Raw genomic sequence first — 18924 nt, 5'->3', positions numbered from 1 at the left:
GGGAGCCCAGGGAGGGTTCGGGGTTTGGGGTTTGGGGTTTGGGGACCCCAGGGAGAGTTTGGGGAGCCCACGGAGGGTTTGGGGTTTGGGTTTTGGGGTTTGAAGAGCCCAGGGAGGGTTCGGGGTTTGGGGTTTGGGGTTTGGGGTTTGGGGGTTGGGGTTTGGGGAGCCCAGGGAGGGTTTGGGGTTTGGGGTTTGGGGTTTGGGGAGCCCAGGGAGGGTCGGGGTTTGGGGTTTGGGGAGCCCAGGGAGGGTCGGGGTTTGGGGTTTGGGGTTTGGGGTTTGGGGTTTGGGGAGCCCAGGGAGGGTCGGGGTTTGCTGGGGTCCCTGCGGGGCTGACCCAGGTTCTGCCGGGCGGCCAGGAAGAGCGCGGGCTCCTTGACGTTGTCGGCGAGCAGGAAGGCGCCCTCCTCGAGCACGTCCAGCAGCATGGTGGCCGTGTGCGCCTGCTCCGAGCCGTTCATGTCCCGCCACGACTCCAGCGCCTCCGGGCGCAGCAGGTTGTCCACGGCCTCCACCACGGCCTGCGGGCGGGCGGGGCTGGGACACACCCAGGGACACGCCCAGGGACACGCCCGGGGACACGCCCGGGGACACGCCCAGGGACACGCCCAGGGACACACCGGGGACACACCCGGGGACACACCCGGGGACATGTCCAGGGACACGCCCAGGGACACGCCCAGGGACACGCCCAAATGCCACGTCCACCCAGGACAGGCCCCGCCCATTGATGCCCATCCCCCAGGTTTCCAGCACTGCCCTTGGTGTGGCCTTGTCCAACCCCAGGGACACGCCCACCCAGACAGACCACGCCCATGGGACACGCCCATCCAGACAGACCACACCCATGGGACACGCCCACCCAGACCACGCCCGTGAGACACACCCACCCAATCAGACCACACCCATGGGACACGCCCACCCAGACCACGCCCGTGAGACACACCCACCCAATCAGACCACACCCATGGGACACGCCCACCCAACCAGACCATACCCATTGGGACACGCCCACCCAGACCACGCCCATGAGACACACCCACACAGACCACGCCCATGGCACATGTCCTTCCAGGTTCCACCCATCTTCTCTAAGCCCCACCCAGCACAAAACCTCCCTAAACCCCCAGACCCCGCCCATGTTGACCACGCCCATCTCCCAAAGCCCCACCCACCTATGCTCAGCCCAAGCCATGCCCATGCAGACTCCACCCCCTGAATAAGCCCCACCCACCAACACATCCTGGACACACCCACCCACTCAAGCCCCACCCAGAGCCCCACAAGCCCCGCCCACACCCCCACAAGCTCCTCCCATTATGCACGGTCACGCCCCCTGCAGGCCACGCCCCTCACCTTGATGTAATCCTTGCAGGTTCGCTCCCGCTTGTGCATCTGGGGGGGAAATAAAGGGGGAGGGGACACCCAGGTGAGGGGGTGGGACCCCAAAACCTGCAATGGGGCACCCCAAAACCCACAACAGGATCCTCCCAAAATCCGGGAAATAACCCCAAAATCTGGGGCAGAACAACCCCAAAATCTGGGCAGAACAACCCCAACATTTGGGGCAAAACAACCCCAACATTTGGGGCAGAACAACCCCAAAATCTGGGGCAGGTCTCCCAAATGTGGGGCAGGAGAAGGGTCCTGGCACAGTCACCCCAAAATCTGGGCAGGAGCCCCCCAAAATTCGGGGCAGGGCGTGTTTGATCTCTACAAAAGGAGCCCCTCAACATTTGGGCCAGGACAACCCCGAAATTCAGGGCAGAACCCCAAAAATTGGCCAAAACCCTCAAAAATAGGGTTCAGGTTCTGGAGCAGGGGAGCCCCAAAATTGGGGCGCAGGCACAGGTTCCTCCTTGGTCACCGCACCCCTCAACAGGGAGACCCCAAATTCGGGGTTTTGGGGTCCCACCTTGTCCTCGTTCTTTCTGTAACTCCTCCTCATTTGGTGCTCAAAGCTCCCAGACTTTTTATTTTAAATAAAAAAATCTCCGTAACATTAACAAAATAAAACTTCTCTCCTTAAACAAACTTTAAAAAAACCTTTTAAACATAATAAACTAACTAAAATTTTAACATTTTCTTTCTTTACATTATCAGTAAAAAAAATTTAAAAATTTAGAAAAATTTTATTCTAATTCTTATTACTCTTTTTAATCACTAGTAATAAATTTTTCTTTATATCCTTTGGAAGTTTTAAACCTACTTTACTTTTCTCCTAGTCTTCCCTCACAACAAAAAATAAATACTAAAAATTAACCTGTATTATAGTAAATAATAATAATAATAATAATAATAATAATAATAATAATAATAATAATAATAATAATATACGATACATATTAAAAGTTATACATCATTGTAATAATGTAATATATATTATATATTACATTATACATTATAATTATATATTATGTATTTTATATATCATATATTGGTTGTGTGTATAGTATATTAATATATAATATATCCTGTATAATATAATGTATATTAAATAATAATAGAAATTAAATAATAAATATAAATTGAATAATAATACAAATGCTAACAATTAACTAATAGTTAATACTAATAATTAAATACTAATAATTCAATTAATAAAAACTAACAATTAACCAACACTAAAGCCACCACACTCATTAGCACATTACCCAAAAAACCCTAAAAAATAACAAAATCTGAAATTAACAACCCAAAACCATTACAGGCTCTCACCTTGCTGCAGTTTTTCTGGTGCTCAGAGCCCCTCGACCTCCGTCCCCTCTGTTCCCCCTCATTCCCCCTTTGGGCCGAACCCCAAATCAGGGTTTTGGGGTCCCACCTGTTCCCCCTCATTCCCCCTTTGGGCCAAACCCCAAATTTGGGTTTTGGGGTCCCACCTTGCTGTAGGTTTTTCCCCTCGAGCTGCATATCCATGATGTGCCACCACTGTGTCCCCATTGCTCCCTGCCCGTTTCCCTGCCTGTCCCCCCGCTTTGGGCTGAACCCCAAATCCGAGTTTTGGGGTCCCACCTGTACCCTGTCCCCCCAGCAGGCTGAACCCCAAATTTGTGTTTTGGGGTCACACCTTGTTGTAGTTTTTCCCGGCTGACTCCCTCTGGAGCGGGTGCACACTCACTATGTGACAATATAAATGTCCCCATTGCCATGTCCCCATTGCTCCCTGCCTGTCCTCTGTCCCCCAGCAGGCTGAACCCCAAATTTGGGTTTTGGGGTCGCACCTTGTTGTAGTTTCTCCCGGCTGACTCCCTCTCCAGCAGGTGCAGCGCCTGCAGCTGCACACCCAGGATGTGCCACCGCCGTGTCCCCATTGCTCCCTGCCTGTCCCCTGCCTGTCCCCTGTCCCCCCTTTGGCCTGAACCTCAAATTTGTGATTTGGGGTCGCACCTTGTTATAATTTTTCCCCACAGACTCCCTCTCCAGCAGGTGCAGCGCCTGCAGCTGCATGTCCAGGATGTGCCACCGCCGTGTCCCCACTGTCCCCTGCCTGTCCCCTGCCTGTCCCCTGTCCCCCCAGCAGTCTGTACCCCAAATTTGTGTTTTGGGGTCGCACCTTGTTGTAGTTTCTCCCGGCTGACTCCCTCTCGAGCGGGCGCAGCGCCTGCAGCTGCACACCCAGGACACACCAGAGCCGTGTCCCCATTGCTCCCTGCCCATCCCCTTTGGCCTGTACCCCAAATCTGTGTTTTGGGGTCACACCTTGTTATAATTTTTCCCCGCTGACTCCCTCTCGAGCGGGCGCAGCGCCTGCAGCTGCGCGTCCAGGATGTCCAGGAGCTGCTCCAGCAGCCGCACGGCCGAGCTGACGTCCCCCGCGAACACCGGGCCCCGCGTGTGCCGCGCCAGCTCCCCCGCGATGGACGCCGCGTTCTCCCCGCTCTTGATCTGCGGCCACCGGCGGGCTCAGGGGGTCCCCGGGGGTTTGGGGGGGCACCCATGGGTCAGGGAGCCCCCCAGACCCCCTGTACCCCCCCCCAGGATCCCCCAAACTCGCTGGGGGATATCGGGGACCCCCCTGACCCATGAGTGCGCCCCAGACCCTCTGTAACCCCCTGGGGGATATCGGGGACCCCCCTGACCCATGAGTGCCCCCTCAAACCCCTGGGGGGCATCGTTAGAGGGTGCCCCCATTTCTGGGGGTTCCCAGTTTAGAGGATTCCTGTTTGGGGGTGTCCCCTTTGGGAGGTTCCAGGTTTTGGGGGATTCCTGTTTTGGGGTGTCCCATTTGGGTGGGCCCCAATTTTGGGGGATTTCAGTTTAGGGGTGTCCCCTATGGGCAGGTCCCATTTTAGAGGATTCCTGTTCAGGGGTGTCTCCATTTCTGGGGGTCCCTGTTTTGTGAGATACGAGTTTGGGGGTGCCCCCTTTAGGCAGGTCCCTGTTTGGGGGATTCCTATTTGGGGGTGCCCCCTTTGGGCGGGTCCCTGTTTGGGGGATTCCTGTTTAGGGGTGTCCCCATTTCTGGGGGTCCCATTTTAGGGGATTCCTGTTTAGGGGTGCCCCCTTTGGGAGGTTCCAGGTTTTGGGGGATTCCTGTTTAGGGGTGCCCCCTCTGGGCGGGTCCCGTTTTGGGGTCCCCCAGTACCTTCTGGGCCACCTGGTTGACCCAGGGGCTGGTGCAGTTGCTCAGGTCGGGCCCGCGGGGGTTCCACACGCCCAGCCCCAGCAGGCACTGGAAGGAGGCGATGCCTGGGGGGCACAGGGGGCTCAGGGGGCACAGGGGGCTCAGGGGGACCCCCACATTTCCTGTGGCTCCCCCAGTGCCCCCTCCCCACCCCACAGAATCCTCACCCCCAAGACCCCCAGAACCCCCACCAAAATCCCCCACAGCCCCCAGTGCCCCCAGAGCCTGCAGGACCTCCCAGGACTCCACGGACCCCCCCAGAACCCCCCAGACCCCATTCAATCCCCCCATTCCCCCCCAGTCTCCCCCCACTCTCCCCAGTCCCCCCACTCCCCCATTCCCCCCCATTGCCCCCACGCCCCCCGTTCACCTCGGGTCCCCTTGGGGCAGGGTCTCTCCACCAGCGCCCCCTGTTGTGCCGCGGGCCATTGCACCCTGCGCACCTCCCGCGCCTCGCACAGCCGCCCCCCGGGCCCCGGGCCCCCCGGGCCCCCGGCCCCGCCCCGGTTCCCCCGGGCCCCCGGCCCCCGGCGGGCGGCGGGAGGGGGAGGGGCGGGGCGGCCCCGGCGCCGCTGTTGGGGGGGCCGGGGACCCCCCGGGGTGGCGGCGCTGTGGGCGGGGCCGGGGGCCCCGGGGCCCGGGGCGGGGGTGAGGGGGCCCCGCCGGGCCGTGGGGGAGGGGAACGGGGGCGCGGCGGAGCTGGGGGGCCGTGGGGCGCGGGGGGGCCGCGCTGGGCGGCTCCGTGGTCACCGGACCTGGGGGGGAGAAAGGGGGGGAGTTCAGGGTCTGGGGGGACCCCCGAACCCCCCAAGGGGGCCCCGCCAGCCCATGGGGGGGGGACGGGCTGATGGCCCCCCCAGACTGACCCCGGACCCCCCCCAGGGACCGGGGCACAGGAGACCCCCAAAATCAACCTGGAGGGGCCCCCGAGCGTTTGGGGGTCCCCCTAAAGTGAGCCCAGACCCCCCCAAGGCTGCGGTGTCCCCCCAAAATGAACTGGGGCACCCCCAGAGTGAACGGGGACCCCCAGGGCTCCCCCCACACACACTTCAGTGACCCCCAAAACCCAAAAACCCCAAAACCCCAAACCCCAAACCCCAAACGCAGCCCCTCGGGGCTCCCCCGCAGTGCCCGGGGCTGCACCCCAAAGTTCACCTGGACCCCCCAAAGTTCATCTGGACCCCCCTAAAATGAACTGGGACACCCCCAAAGTGAACCCCGACCCCCAGCGCTGCCCCCAGCTGGGTGGGAGTGAGACCCCAAAAATTAAACTGGAACCCCACAACACCGGGACGGCCCCCCCAGAATAAACCAGAGCTCCCCCAAAGCACCTGGGGCTCCTTCTGGGACCTGGGGCTGCACTCCCAAAGTGAACTGGGACCCCCTGGGCTGCCCCCCAAATCAAACCGGGACCCCCAGGGCTCCCCTAAAGCAAACTGAGCCCCCCGAGGTTCTCCCGAGATATTTGGGGCTGCACCCCTAAAGTAAACCAGGACCCCCAGTGCACCCCCTAAAAATCTGGGGCTCCCCCTAAGTACCAGAGACTGAACCCCCAAATCAAACCAGGACCCCCAAGGCTCCCTCACAGGAAACCGGGAGCCCCAGGGGTTCCCCCAAAATAAACCGGGACCCCCAGGGCTTCCCCTGGAACCAACCGGGACCCCCAGGGCTCTCCTCAGATATTTGGGGCTGCACCCCCAAAATAAACTGGGACCCCTGGGGCTCCCCTAAAGCAAACCAGGATCCCAGGACTCCCCCCAAAATAAACCAGGACCCCCAGAGCTCCCCCAAACCAAACCGGGACCCCCGGGGCTCTCCTCACAAATCAAACCGGGACCCCCAGGGCTCCCCTCACTAATCAAACCAGGACCCTCAGGGCTCCCCCCAAATCAAACCGGGACCCCCAGGGCTCCCCAAAAATAAACCGAGACCCCCAGGGCTCCCCTAAAGCAAACCAGAACCCCCAGGGCTCCCCCCAAATCAAACCGGGACCCCCAGAGCTCCCCCCAAATCAAACCAGAACCCCCAGGGCTCCCCTCACAAATCAAACCGGGACCCCCAGGACTCCCCCACAGCAAACCAGAACCCCCAGAGCTCCCCCCAAATCAAACCAGGACCCCCGGGGCTCCCCTCACAAACCAAACCGGGACCCCCGGGGCTCCTCCCGGCCCCAGGCGCTCCCCCCACGTCATCCCCCCAGCTCTCCCCGGCCCCCCCACGCCCCCCACCCCGAACCCCGCTGACCGTCGCCGTCGAGGGGCGCGAAGTCGAGGCCGTAGCGCAGCAGGAAGTGGTTGTTCCACACGTACAGCTGGTTGTCGCGGGGGTTGTAGCCCACCGAGGCCACGAACTGGTACGGGTTGGGGAAGGGCAGCGCCAGCGCCGAGCCGCGCCCGCGCCGCGTGTCGAAGGCGTAGACCAGCGCGTTGCCCAGGTGCTCCGTGTCGTCGTCCAGGTAAACGCTGCGCACCACGTAGAGCACCCCGCAGGCCATGAAGGCGTCCGAGGCCGCGCGCTTGGCGTAGCCGGTCTCCCAGGTGCCCTCCAGGCGCAGCGTGTAGGGGTTCAGCTGGCTCACCACCAGCCGCCCGCCGTTGCCCTCGGTGGCGTAGATGACCCAGAGCCCCTCCTCGTCCACGGCCAGGTCGATGTCGGTCTTGCCGCCCCAGCGATAGGGCGACGTGTCGTGATAGTTGGCGGCGCCCACCACGGTCTCGCCGCTCTTGATGCGGGTGCGCAGGTCGTACTTGACGATGCTGCGGGTGCGCTCCTTGTTGTAGAACACGGCGCCGTCGTACACCACGAAGCCGGTGCCGTCGGCGCGGTGCGGGAGCCGGTGCGTGGCCGCGGGCCGGGCGCCCACCAGGTCGGCCCAGGACGCGTACTCGGTGAGCGTGTCCGTGCGGTACGGCACCCAGGGCAGCACGTAGAGCCGGTCCCCCGACTGCAGCGGGTCCCGGCACCAACCGCCCGCCTGGTGCGGGGACTCGTGCGTGGACAGCGCCGGCCCCACGCGCTGCGGGACCCCCGGGCAGACGAAAACTGCGGGGGGACACGGGGAGGGACGGGGAGGGACGGGGGACAGACAGGGACACGGGGAGAGCAACAGGGGACAGGACGCAGGGACGGAAGGGGGGACACGGGGGAGGGGGGGATGGAGGGAGGGACAGACAGAGGGACACGGGGAGGGACAGAGGGAGGGACGGAGGGACAGACAGGGGGACACGGGGAGGGACAGACAGGGGGACACGGGGAGGGACAGGGGGGAGGGAAAAGGGGGCCATGGGGACACGGGAAGAGACAGACAGAGGGACATGGGGGGACACGGGGTGGGTGGGACAGACAGAGGGACACGGGGAGGGACAGACAGAGGGACAAAAGGAGGGTGGGACAGACAGAGGGACACGGGTGGTTTGTGGGACGGGCGTGCAGCGGGACATGGAGAGGGATGGGGGACACGGGACGGGTGGGGACAGGGACAGACACACGGACACGGGGATGGAGGAGGGCGGGGGGTTTGGGGACAGACACGGGGACACGGGGATGGATGGACGGGGGACAGACACAGGGACAGAGTGACAGACACGGGTGGACGGCGGTCACGGGGACAGACGGGGACACAGGGGGACAGGAGGACAGACGGATGGAAGAGGGGACAGACACGGGGACACGGGGATGGACGGGGACAGCGGGATGGACACAGGGGACAGGGATGGACGGGGGACAGACGGACACAGTGACGGGCGTGGGGACACAGCGGTGGAGGTGGGGACAGACCGGGGGTGCAGTGGGGACACAGAGGGACAGGGAGGGGACACGGGGGGGGACACGGGGGGGGGACACGGGGAGGGGACACGGGGGACACGGGGGACAGCGAGAAGAGGAGAGAAAAGAGAAGCGATCCATCAGCGACTGGGGGTCCCGGGGGGGGGGGGGACCCCAACCCCGGGGGATTTTGGGGACCCGGGGAGGGAGCGGGACACGAGGGGGAAGGGGGGTCCCTTACGCGGGGAGGGGACAGAGGGGAGGGACAGAATGGGGGGATGGGGGGACACCCCGACTGTCCCCCGGCAGTGGCGGAAAGGGGGGCCGAGCCCCCCCCGCAACCCGGGACCCCCTTTAATGGGACCCTGAGGGGGGAGGGGCTGCTCTCCTTGGGGAGCCCTAAAATGGGGGGCTCAGATCGGGGGGCCCTAAAATGGGGGGCCCTAAAGTGGGGGCTCTTCCCTCCCCCCGGGCCCACAGCCAGGGACGATCGAGCGCGACGGAGACACGGGGTTGGGGGGGCTCGGGGGGTCCCCGGTGCGGGGGAGGTTTGGGGGACCCCCGGTTTTGGGGTGCGGGGGTTTGGGGGTCGCGCGTGGTCCCGGTGTCCGGCGACGGCTGCAGAGAGGCTGGGGGAGAGAAACGGGGGGGTTAGAGCTGCGGGAGAGAAGGGGGACACGGGGGGGACACGGGGGGGGGGACACGGGGGGACCCCCAGAGCAGAGACCCCCCCAAAACCCCGCCCCGCCCCCACAGGGTCTCTGCGCGGGGGGGGGTGGGGCCCCCCTGGGGGCGGGGCCAGGCCGGGACCCCCGGGGGACACCGCGGTCCCCCCGCCCCCCCCCAGTGACGCCCCCGAAAGGGACCCCGGGCTGGGTCCCGCCCCCTCAGCCTGGCCACGCCCCCTCAGCCTGGCCACGCCCCCCGCCCGGGGCGCGGCACGAGGGGGAGGGGCCGGGACACAACACGCGTGTGCGGGGCGGCACAGGTGTGCACAGGTGTGCAAATATGTGAGCACAGGTGTGCACAGGTGTGAGCACAGGTGTGAGCACAGGTGTGCACAGGTGTGCAAATATGTGAGCACAGGTGTGAGCACAGGTGTGAGCACACAGGTGTGAGCACAGGTGTGCACAGGTGTGAGCACACAGGTGTGAGCACAGGTGTGCACAGGTGTGCAAATATGTGAGCACAGGTGTGAGCACAGGTGTGAGCACACAGGTGTGAGCACAGGTGTGCACAGGTGTGCAAATATGTGAGCACAGGTGTGACGCACAGGTGTGTGCACAGGTGTGAGCACAGGTGTGCAAATATGTGAGCACAGGTGTGAGCACAGGTGTGAACACAGGTGTGAGCACAGGTGTGCACAGGTGTGCAAATATGTGAGCACAGGTGTGAGCACGAGTGTGAGCACACAGGTGTGAGCACAGGTGTGCAAATATGTGAGCACAGGTGTGCGCACAGGTGTGAGCACAGGTGTGTGCACAGGTGTGAGCACAGGTGTGCAAATATGTGAGCACAGGTGTGAGCACAGGTGTGCACAGATGAGCACAGGTGTGAGAACAGGTGTGAGCACAGGTGTGCACAGATGAGCACAGGTGTGTTCATGTGTGCACATGTGAACAGGTGTGAACACACCCCCCTCTGTTCTAGGGGTGCACACACCTGTGCAGCACACCTGTGCAGCCTGACACACCTGTGCTCACACCTGTACAACCACACACACACCTGTGCGAGCCCATTTGCACGCGCAGGGGGGCACGTGTTCACCTGGCTGTGCGTTTACATGGCGGGTTGTGGGGGTGTGAGCACAGGTGTGAGCACAGGTGTGAGCACAGGTGTGTGCACAGGTGTGAGCACAGGTGTGCACAGGTGTGAGCACAGGTGTGTGCACAGGTGTGTGCACAGGTGTGCACAGGTGTGCACAGGTGTGAGCACAGGTGTGCACAGGTGTGAGCACAGGTGTGTGCACAGGTGTGTGCACAGGTGTGCACAGGTGTGAGCACAGGTGTGTGCACAGGTGTGTGCACAGGTGTGAGCACAGGTGTGAGCACAGGTGTGAGGACAGGTGTGAGCACAGGTGTGAGGACAGGTGTGCACATGTGTGAGCACAGGTGTGTGCACAGGTGTGTGCACAGGTGTGAGCACAGGTGTGAGCACAGGTGTGAGGACAGGTGTGCACATGTGTGAGCACAGGTGTGTTCAGGCAGCAGCACATTTCCACACTCAGGGGTGGCTGCTCAGGTGTGCCACACCTGCGTCCCTCTGTGTTCACACCTGTGGCCGTTACCTGTGCAAGCTCACATGTGCGTGTCACTGTCACACCTGCCCAGATGTGTCACTGTCACACCTGCCCAAGCTTTTTGCTCACATGGGTGTGTGTTTTTGTCACACCTGGGCAGGTGTGTGTCATTGTTAAAGCGGCCCAGGTGTGTCCCTGTCACACCTGCCCAGGTGTGTGTCCCTGTCACACCTTCCCGAGTGTTTGTGCTCACACAGGTGTGTGTCCCTGTCACACCTGGCCAGGTGTGCGCGCTGCCCCACCTGTGCCCCATCGCACACGCGTGTGCAGGGGGGCGCGGGGGCTGCGTGTGCCGGGGGCACACCTGGACGTGCAGCTGGATCCAGGTGTGCACGGGCACCTGTGAGCGCACAGCCCCAGGTGTGCACAGCTCAGGTGTGCCCAGGTGTGCACAGCACAGGTGTGCTCAGGTGTGCACAGCTCAGGTGTGCACAGCCCCAGGTGTGCTCAGGTGTGCACAGCTCAGGTGTGCCCAGGTGTGCACAGCTCAGGTGTGCCCAGGTGTGCACAGCTCGGGTGTGCACAGCCCCAGGTGTGCTCAGGTGTGCACAGCTCAGGTGTGCTCAGGCACAGGTGTGTCCAAGGATCCAGGTGTGCACAAAGGCACAGGTGTTCACAAGTCTGCCCAGGTGTGCCCGGTATCCAGGTGTGCACATCCAGGCGTGCACAGGAATCCAGGTGTGCACAAGGATCCAGGTGAGCCCATCCAGCTGTGCCCAGGAATCCAGGTGTGCCCATCCAGGTGTGCACACGGATCCAGCTGTGCCCATCCAGGTGTGCCCAGCTGTGCCCAGGATCCAGGTGTGCCCAGCTGTGCCCATCCAGGTGTGCACAGGAATCCAGGTGTGCCCATCCAGGTGAGCCCATCCAGGTGTGCCCAGGTGTGCACACAGATCCAGCTGTGCCCAGAATCCAGCTGTGCCCATCCAGGTGTGCACACGGATCCAGCTGTGCCCATCCAGCTGTGCCCAGGACCCAGCTGTGCACACAACATGTGCCCAGGATCCAGCTGTGCCCATCCAGGTGTGCCCAGGACCCAGCTGTGCCCATCCAGCTGTGCCAGGATCCAGCTGTGCCCATCCAGGTGTGCACACGGATCCAGCTGTGCCCATCCAGCTGTGCCCAGGACCCAGCTGTGCCCAGGATACAGCTGTGCCCAGGATCCAGCTGTGCCGGCCCGGCCGTGCCCAGCCCCCGCCTGCCCCGGGGGTTTTGGGGTTTGGGGGTCCCCGGGAGGGTGGGGGAGGGGAGACTCACAGGCTCGGGGGGGCCCCGCGGTCCGGGGGGGCTGGGCCGGGCCCTGCGGGAGGAGGAGGAGGAGAGAGACACGTTAGGCCCCGCCCCCCGCTCCGGCACCTGTGGGAAGAAGCCGCGGCCCCGCCCCCGGCCCCGCCCCCGCCTGCCCGCAAGCCCCGCCCTTCCCCGGCCACGCCCTCCCCGGTCACCGCCCCGCCCTCCTCCCCTCCCCGCACGGACGGACAGACGGACACGGGGGCGATGCCCTGGCTGTGACCCCTGAGTGACCTCTGAGTGACCCTGAACTGACCCTGAGTGACCCCTGAGTGACCCCAAATGACCCTGAGTGACCCCGAACTGACCCTGAGTGACCCCTGAGTGACCTTGGCTGGCCCAAATCTGACCCTGAGTGACTCCAAACTGACCCCAAATGACCCTGAGTAACCCCTGAGTGACCCTGAACTGACCCTGAGTGACCCAAACTGACCCCAAATGACCCTGAGTGACCTCTGAGTGACCCTGAACTGACGCTGAGTGACCCCAAACTGACCTCAACTGGCCCTCACTGATCCACGGCTGCACCCTGAGCCAAAACTGACCCCAACTGACCCCAACTGACCCCAACTGACCCCAACTGACCCTAAGTGACCCTGAGTGACCATGGCTGACATTGGCTGACCCCGACTGACCCCAACTACCCCAAAGTGCCTTGCACTGCCCCAAACTGCCCCAAACTCCAACTGACCCCAACTGACCCTGACTGACCCCAATGACCCCTGAGTGACCCCACTGACCTTTACTGACCCCAGCACTGCCCTAGCCCCCCCGAGCTGCCCCCCCGGAGTTATTTTTGGGTTATTTTTCTGGGTTATTTTTTTGGGGTTATATTTTGGGGGGGCTCTTTGATTTGGGGGGGGCTCGAAGGGACCGGGGGGGGGTCCCAGGGCTGCCCCTCCCCCCCCCAATTTGGGGGGTGACCAGAGGGGGGAGGGGCCCCCCTGAGGGGGGTGGGGACGCCTCGGGGGGTCCCCGCAGGTTTGGGGGTTCCCAGGGTCCCTCAAGGGGAGCCCGGGGGGGTCCTGGGGGCTCGGGGCACTTTGGGGGGTCCCCGGGACCCCCGAGGGGACACGGGGGGTCTGGGGGCCCCTCCGGATTTAATGAGAGCTAATTGGGGGGAGGGAAGGGGGAAGGGGGGAGGGGGGATGGGGGGAGGATTTGGGGGTTCAGGATGAGTGGATGGGGAAGGGGGGGAGGCGGGAGGAATTTGGGGGCGCGCAGAGGGGGTGGGGGGAGGGGGCAGGGGGATTTTGGGGTGTGGGATGGACGGGGGGCAGGGTTTGGGGTGCGGGGGAGGGGTCAGGATTTGGGGTCACTCTGGAGGATTTTTGGGGTGCAGGGGGTGGGGGGAGGGATTTGGGGGGATTTTGGGGTGCAGGAACGGGGAGGCAGGGGGGCGTTGGGGGGCTGGGACGGGTTTGGGGGTTCGGGGGTTTGGGGGTCGGGGGTTTTGGGGTCTCTGGGGGGTCGGGAGGGTTTGGGGGTCGGGGGCCGGGCGGGGTCCGTGTTACCTTTTGTTCCACTTCTATTTTAGCACCGGAAGAAAAGGCGGAGAGAGCAGACGGGGTGGGGGGAGGGGGGGGGGGGGGGGGCAGGGGGGGGGGAGGGGCGGGGTCACACGGGCGGGGAGGGGGAGGGGGCGAGAGAGGAGACAAAGAGAAAAGAGATTAAACGGCTCCGCCCCCAGCCCGGGGGGACCCGAAACCCCCCGGGACCCCCAAACCCTGCGGGGGGAGGGGCGGCGGCGCCCGCGGGGGCACCGGGACGGACACACGGACAGATGGACACACGGACACGGGACGGACACACGGACAGATGGACACACGGACAGATGGACACACGGACACTGGGTGGACACATGGACAGACGGACATGGGATGGACACACGGACAAGGGACGGACAAATGGACACGGGACAGACACACGGACACAGGATGGACACACGGACAGATGGACAAGGGATGGACACACGGACACAGGATGGACACATGGACAGACGGACACACGGACATGGGATGGACACATGGACACGGGACGGACACACGGACAGATGGACACACGGACAGATGGACACGGGACAGACGCATGGACATGGGATGGACACAGGGACGGACACATGGACATGGGATGGACACACGGACATGGGATGGACACACGGACAGATGGACAAGGGATGGACGCATGGACAGATGGACACATGGACACAGGATGGACACAGGGATGGACAGAGGGACATGGGGTGGACAAGCGGATGGACATGGGATGGACACACGGACAGATGGACGCATGGACATGAGATGGACACACAGACATGAGATGGACACGGGATGGACAGGAGGATGGACATGGGATGGACAGACGGACATGGGATGGACAGAGGGACATGGGCATGGGCAGGGGGACAAGGGGGACACGGAGGGATCGAGGGATGGACAGATGGACACACAGACAGAGAGGGCAGACAGAAGGGACGGACACACGGCAGGAGGGACTGACGGACGGAGAGGTGGATGGACAGACAGACATCAGGATGGGCAGGAGGACAGACAGAGGGACGGCAATGAACTCGACAGAGGGACAGAGGGACAGAGGGACAGATGGATGGACGGGGGTACGGGCATGGATGGGTGAACAGATGGCAATGATGGACAGATGGACAGATGGACAGATGGACAGAAATGGGGAAGAGTCGATGGGAGGGGAGGAGAGACAGACGGACGGACACGGAAAGGGGGGGATGGGGACGGCCTGGATGGGCAAGGACAGAGGTGATGGATGGACAGACGGACATGGGGACAGATGGACAGACTGAGACATGGGCAGACACGGGGACAGACGGACATGGGGACAGACACGGGGACAGACGGACACGGGGACAGACACAGGGACAGACGGACACACGGGGGGCGCAGGGCTCCCCTCCCCCGCTCTCCTGACCCCCCCCGCCCCTCCCCCCCCCACCCTGGAGAGAGAGACGGCGATGGGGGAGGGGCGGCGGGGGGGCGGGGCTCCGGCGGGGGGGGCGGGGCAACCTCGGCCCCGCCCCCGGCGTCACCTGCAAAGGAAAGAGGCGGCCCCGCCCCTCCCCCACCCCCGAACCGCCCCCACCCCCCCCACGGCACCGGAACCGGAACCGGAACCGGCAGGGACCGCGCGTGAGTGTGAGTGTGAGTGTGAGTGTGTGAGTGTGAGTGTGAGTGTGTGAGTGTGAGTGTGTGTGGGTGTGTGTGTGAGTGTGGGAGTGTGTGAGTGTGTGTGTGTGAGTGTGTGAGTGTGAGGTGAGTGTGAGTGTGAGGTGTGAGTGAGTGTGTGTGTGAGTGTGAGTGTGTGAGTGTGAGGTGTGTGTGTGTGTGGAGAGTGTGTGTGAGGTGTGAGTGTGTGTGTGTGTGTGAGTGTGTGTGAGTGTGTGTGAGGTGTGAGTGTGTGTGAGTGTGTGGGTGTGTGTGAGTGTGGTGTGTGTGAGTGTGTGTGAGTGTGAGTGAGTGTGTGAGTGTGAGTGTGTGAGTGTGTGAGTGTGAGTGTGTGTGAGGTGTGTGTGAGTGTGTGTGAGTGTGTGGTGTGTGTGAGTGTGTGAGTGTGGGTGTGAGTGTGAGTGTGTGTGTGAGTGTGTGTGTGTGTGTGTGTGAGTGAGTGTGAGTGTGAGTGTGAGTGTGTGTGGTGTGAGTGTGTGGAGGTGTGAGTGTGAGTGTGTGAGTGTGTGTGTGTGTGAGTGTGTGTGTGTGTGTGTGTGAGTGTGTGAGTGTGAGTGTGTGAGTGTGAGTGTGAGTGTGAGTGTGTGTGTGTGAGTGTGAGTGTGTGAGTGTGTGTGAGTGTGTGTGAGTGTGTGAGTGTGAGTGTGTGTGTGTGAGTGTGTGTGTGAGTGTGAGTGTGTGTGTGTGAGTGTGAGTGTGTGAGTGTGTGTGTGAGTGTGAGGTGTGAGTGTGTGTGAGTGTGTGAGTGTGAGTGTGTGAGTGTGGTGTGTGAGTGTGTGAGTGTGAGTGTGTGAGTGTAGTGAGTGTATGAGTGTGAGTGTGTGTGTGTGAGTGTGAGTGTGAGTGTGTGTGTGTGTGTGTGTGAGTGTGGGAGTGTGTGTGTGAGTGTGTGTGTGTGTGAGTGTGTGTGTGTGTGAGTGTGAGTGTGTGTGTGAGTGTGTGAGTGTGAGTGTGAGGTGTGTGAGTGTGTGTGGTGGGTGTGTGTGGTGTGTGTGTGTGAGGGTGTGTAGTGTGAGTGTGTGTGTGTGTGTGTGTGTGTGTGTGTGTGTGTGAGTGTGAGGTGTGAGTGTGAGTGTGTGGAGTGTGTGTGTGTGTGTGTGTGAGTGTGTGTGTGTGTGTGTGAGGTGTGTGTGTGTGAGTGTGTGAGTGTGTGTGTGAGTGTGTGAGTGTGTGTGAGTGTGTGTGTGAGTGTGTGTGTGTGTGTGAGTGTGTGAGTGTGAGTGTGTGTGTGTGTGTGACTGTGAGTGTGAGTGTGTGAGTGTGAGTGTGAGTGTGTGAGTGTGTGAGTGTGTGAGTGTGTGAGTGTGTGAGTGTGTGAGTGTGAGTGTGTGAGTGTGTGAGTGTGTGTGTGAGTGTGTGAGGTGTGAGTGTGTGTGAATGTGTGTGTGTGTGAGTGTGAGTGTGAGTGTGGGAGTGTGTGAGTGTGTGTGAGTGTGTGTGAGTGTGAGTGTGTGTGTGAGTGTGTGTGTGAGTGAGTGTGAGTGTGAGTGTGTGAGTGTGTGTGTGTGTGAGTGTGAGTGTGTGTGAGTGTGTGAGTGTGTGTGTGTGTGTGGTGTGTGTGTGAGGTGTGAGTGTGTGTGAGTGTGAGTGTGTGTGTGAGTGAGTGTGTGTGAGTGTGAGTGTGTGAGTGTGTGTGAGTGAGTGTGTGAGTGGTGTGTGTGTGTGTGAGTGTGTGTGAGTGTGTGAGTGTGAGTGTGAGTGTGTGTGTGTGTGTGTGTGAGTGTGTGTGTGTGAGTGTGTGTGAGTGTGTGTGAGTGTGTGTGTGTGAGTGTGAGTGTGTGAGTGTGTGTGAGTGTGGTGTGAGTGTGTGTGTGTGGTGTGAGTGTGAGTGTGAGTGTGTGTGGTGTGAGTGTGATGAGTGTGTGAGTTGAGTGTGAGTGTGTTAATGTGTGTGAGTGTGTGGAGTGGTGAGTGTGTGAGTGTGAGTGTGTGAGTGTGTGTGTGTAGGTGTGTGTGAGTGTGGTGTGAATGTGAATGTGTGTGTGTGTGTGAGTGTGAGTGTGAGTGTGAGTGAGTGTGAGTGTAGTGTGTGAGTGTGTGTGAGTGTGAGTGTGTGTGGGGGGTGTGTGTGAGTGAGTGTGAGTGTGTGAGTGTGAGTGTGAGTGTGTGAGGTGTGTGAGTGTGTGAGTGTGAGTGTGAGGTGTGAGTGTGTGAGGTGTGAGTGTGTGTGTGAGTGTGGAGTGTGAGTGTGTGTGTGAGTGTGTGTGTGAGGGTGTGTGTGTGAGTGTGAGTGTGTGAGTGTGAGTGTGTGAGTGTGTGAGTGTGAGTGTGAGTGTGAGTGTGTGAGTGTGAGTGTGAGTGTGAGTGTGTGAGTGTGTGTGAGTGTGAGTGTGGTGTGTGTGTGTGAGTGTGTGTGAGTGTGTGAGTGTGAGTGTGAGTGTGTGTGTGGAGTGTGAGGTGTGAGTGTGTGAGTGTGAGTGTGTGAGTGTGAGTGTGAGTGTGAGTGTGCTCTGAGTGTTCCTGGTGTGTCATCAATGCCCAGTGTGTAATTAGCATGTGTTTAATGAGTAATTAGCGTTAATTATGTTAATGGGTCCTAGGTGTGTCCAGGTGTGCCCCAGGTGTGTCTGCCACGCTTTGCTCACACACGAGGTGTGTGTTTAGTGTGCACAGGTGTGTCCAGGTGTTCATCGTGCCCTTGGCACACCCTCAGCCCACGCCAGGTGTGCATTGGCACGTGCAGGTGTGTACTGAGTGTGTCCCGAGTGTGCCCAGGTGTGTTCAACGAACACCAGGTGTGCATTGGCACATACAGGTGTGAGCTGGGTGTGTCCCGAGTGTGCCCAGGTGTGTTCAACGAACACCAGGTGTGCATTGGCATGTGCAGGTGTGAGCTGGGCGTGTCCCGAGTGTGCCCAGGTGTGTTTAACACACACCAGGTGTGCATTTAGCACACACATCACACACTCAAGGTGTTCATCATGTCCTTTGCATGTCCAGGTGTGTTTCCCTGCTCAGATGTGTTTACCCACGCCAGGTGTGTTTATTTATCCAGGTGTGTTTACCCACGCCAGGTGTGTTTATTTATCCACGTGTGTTTATTTATCCAGGTGTGTTTCCCTGTCTAGGTGTGTTTATTTATCCAGGTGTATTTCCCTCCAGGTGTGTTTATTTATCCAGGTGGATTTACCTGCCCAGGTGTGTTTATTTTTCCAGGTGTGTTTATTTATCCCGGTGTGTTTCCCTGTCTAGGTGTGTTTACCTGCCCTGGTGTGTGTATTTATCCAGGTGTATTTCCCTCTCCAGGTGTGTTTATTTATCCAGGTGGATTTACCTGCCCAGGTGTGTTTATCTGTCCAGGTGTGTTTATTTATCCAGGTGTCTTTCTCTGCCCAGGTGTATTTACCTGCCCAGGTGTGTTTCTGTGCCCAGGTGAGGGCTGGGCTCCCTGCAGCCCCGGGGCCGACCCAGGAGTGGCTGTGCCGCGCTCCTTCCGTGGTTTTGGTGCATTTTGGGCGCGGTTTTGGTGTGGTTTTGCCATGGTTTTGGTGTGGTTTTGGGTGGTTTTCGGGTGGTTTTGGTGTGGTTTTGCCATGGTTTTGGTGTGGTTTTTGGGTGGTTTTCGGGTGGTTTTCGGTGTGGTTTTGCCATGGTTTTGGTGTGGTTTTGCCATGGTTTTGGCCATGGTTTTGCTGTGGTTTTTGCATGTTTCTCAGTGGTTTTGGTGTCGTTTTGCCGCAGTTTTTGCATGTTCCTGCCATGGTTTTTGGTGTGGTTTTTACCATGTTTTTGCCATGGTTTTTGCC

At 60.6% G+C, this 18924-nt stretch overlaps 1 protein-coding gene across 1 annotated transcript in view; it reads right to left on the bottom strand.

Moving 5' to 3' along the window:
- Positions 1-18924, bottom strand: part of LOC115916503 (adhesion G protein-coupled receptor L1-like) — a 49999-nt gene that overhangs the window by 19760 nt on the left and 11315 nt on the right. The window contains exons 6-12 of the mRNA XM_030970239.1: positions 6875-7672; positions 5289-5385; positions 5001-5239; positions 4592-4695; positions 3706-3891; positions 1360-1398; positions 341-524 (exon numbers count right to left, since the gene is read on the bottom strand). Of these exons, the coding sequence (XP_030826099.1) occupies positions 341-524; positions 1360-1398; positions 3706-3891; positions 4592-4695; positions 5001-5239; positions 5289-5385; positions 6875-7672 (1647 nt within the window). The remainder of the gene's footprint in view (positions 1-340; positions 525-1359; positions 1399-3705; positions 3892-4591; positions 4696-5000; positions 5240-5288; positions 5386-6874; positions 7673-18924) is intronic.

Source organism: Camarhynchus parvulus, unplaced genomic scaffold, assembly GCF_901933205.1.
Source record: "Camarhynchus parvulus unplaced genomic scaffold, STF_HiC, whole genome shotgun sequence".
In the NCBI taxonomy this organism is placed as follows: Eukaryota; Metazoa; Chordata; class Aves; order Passeriformes; family Thraupidae; genus Camarhynchus; species Camarhynchus parvulus.
The sequence above is the reverse complement of the archived record's forward strand: the minus strand, read 5'-3'. Positions and strand labels throughout refer to the sequence as shown.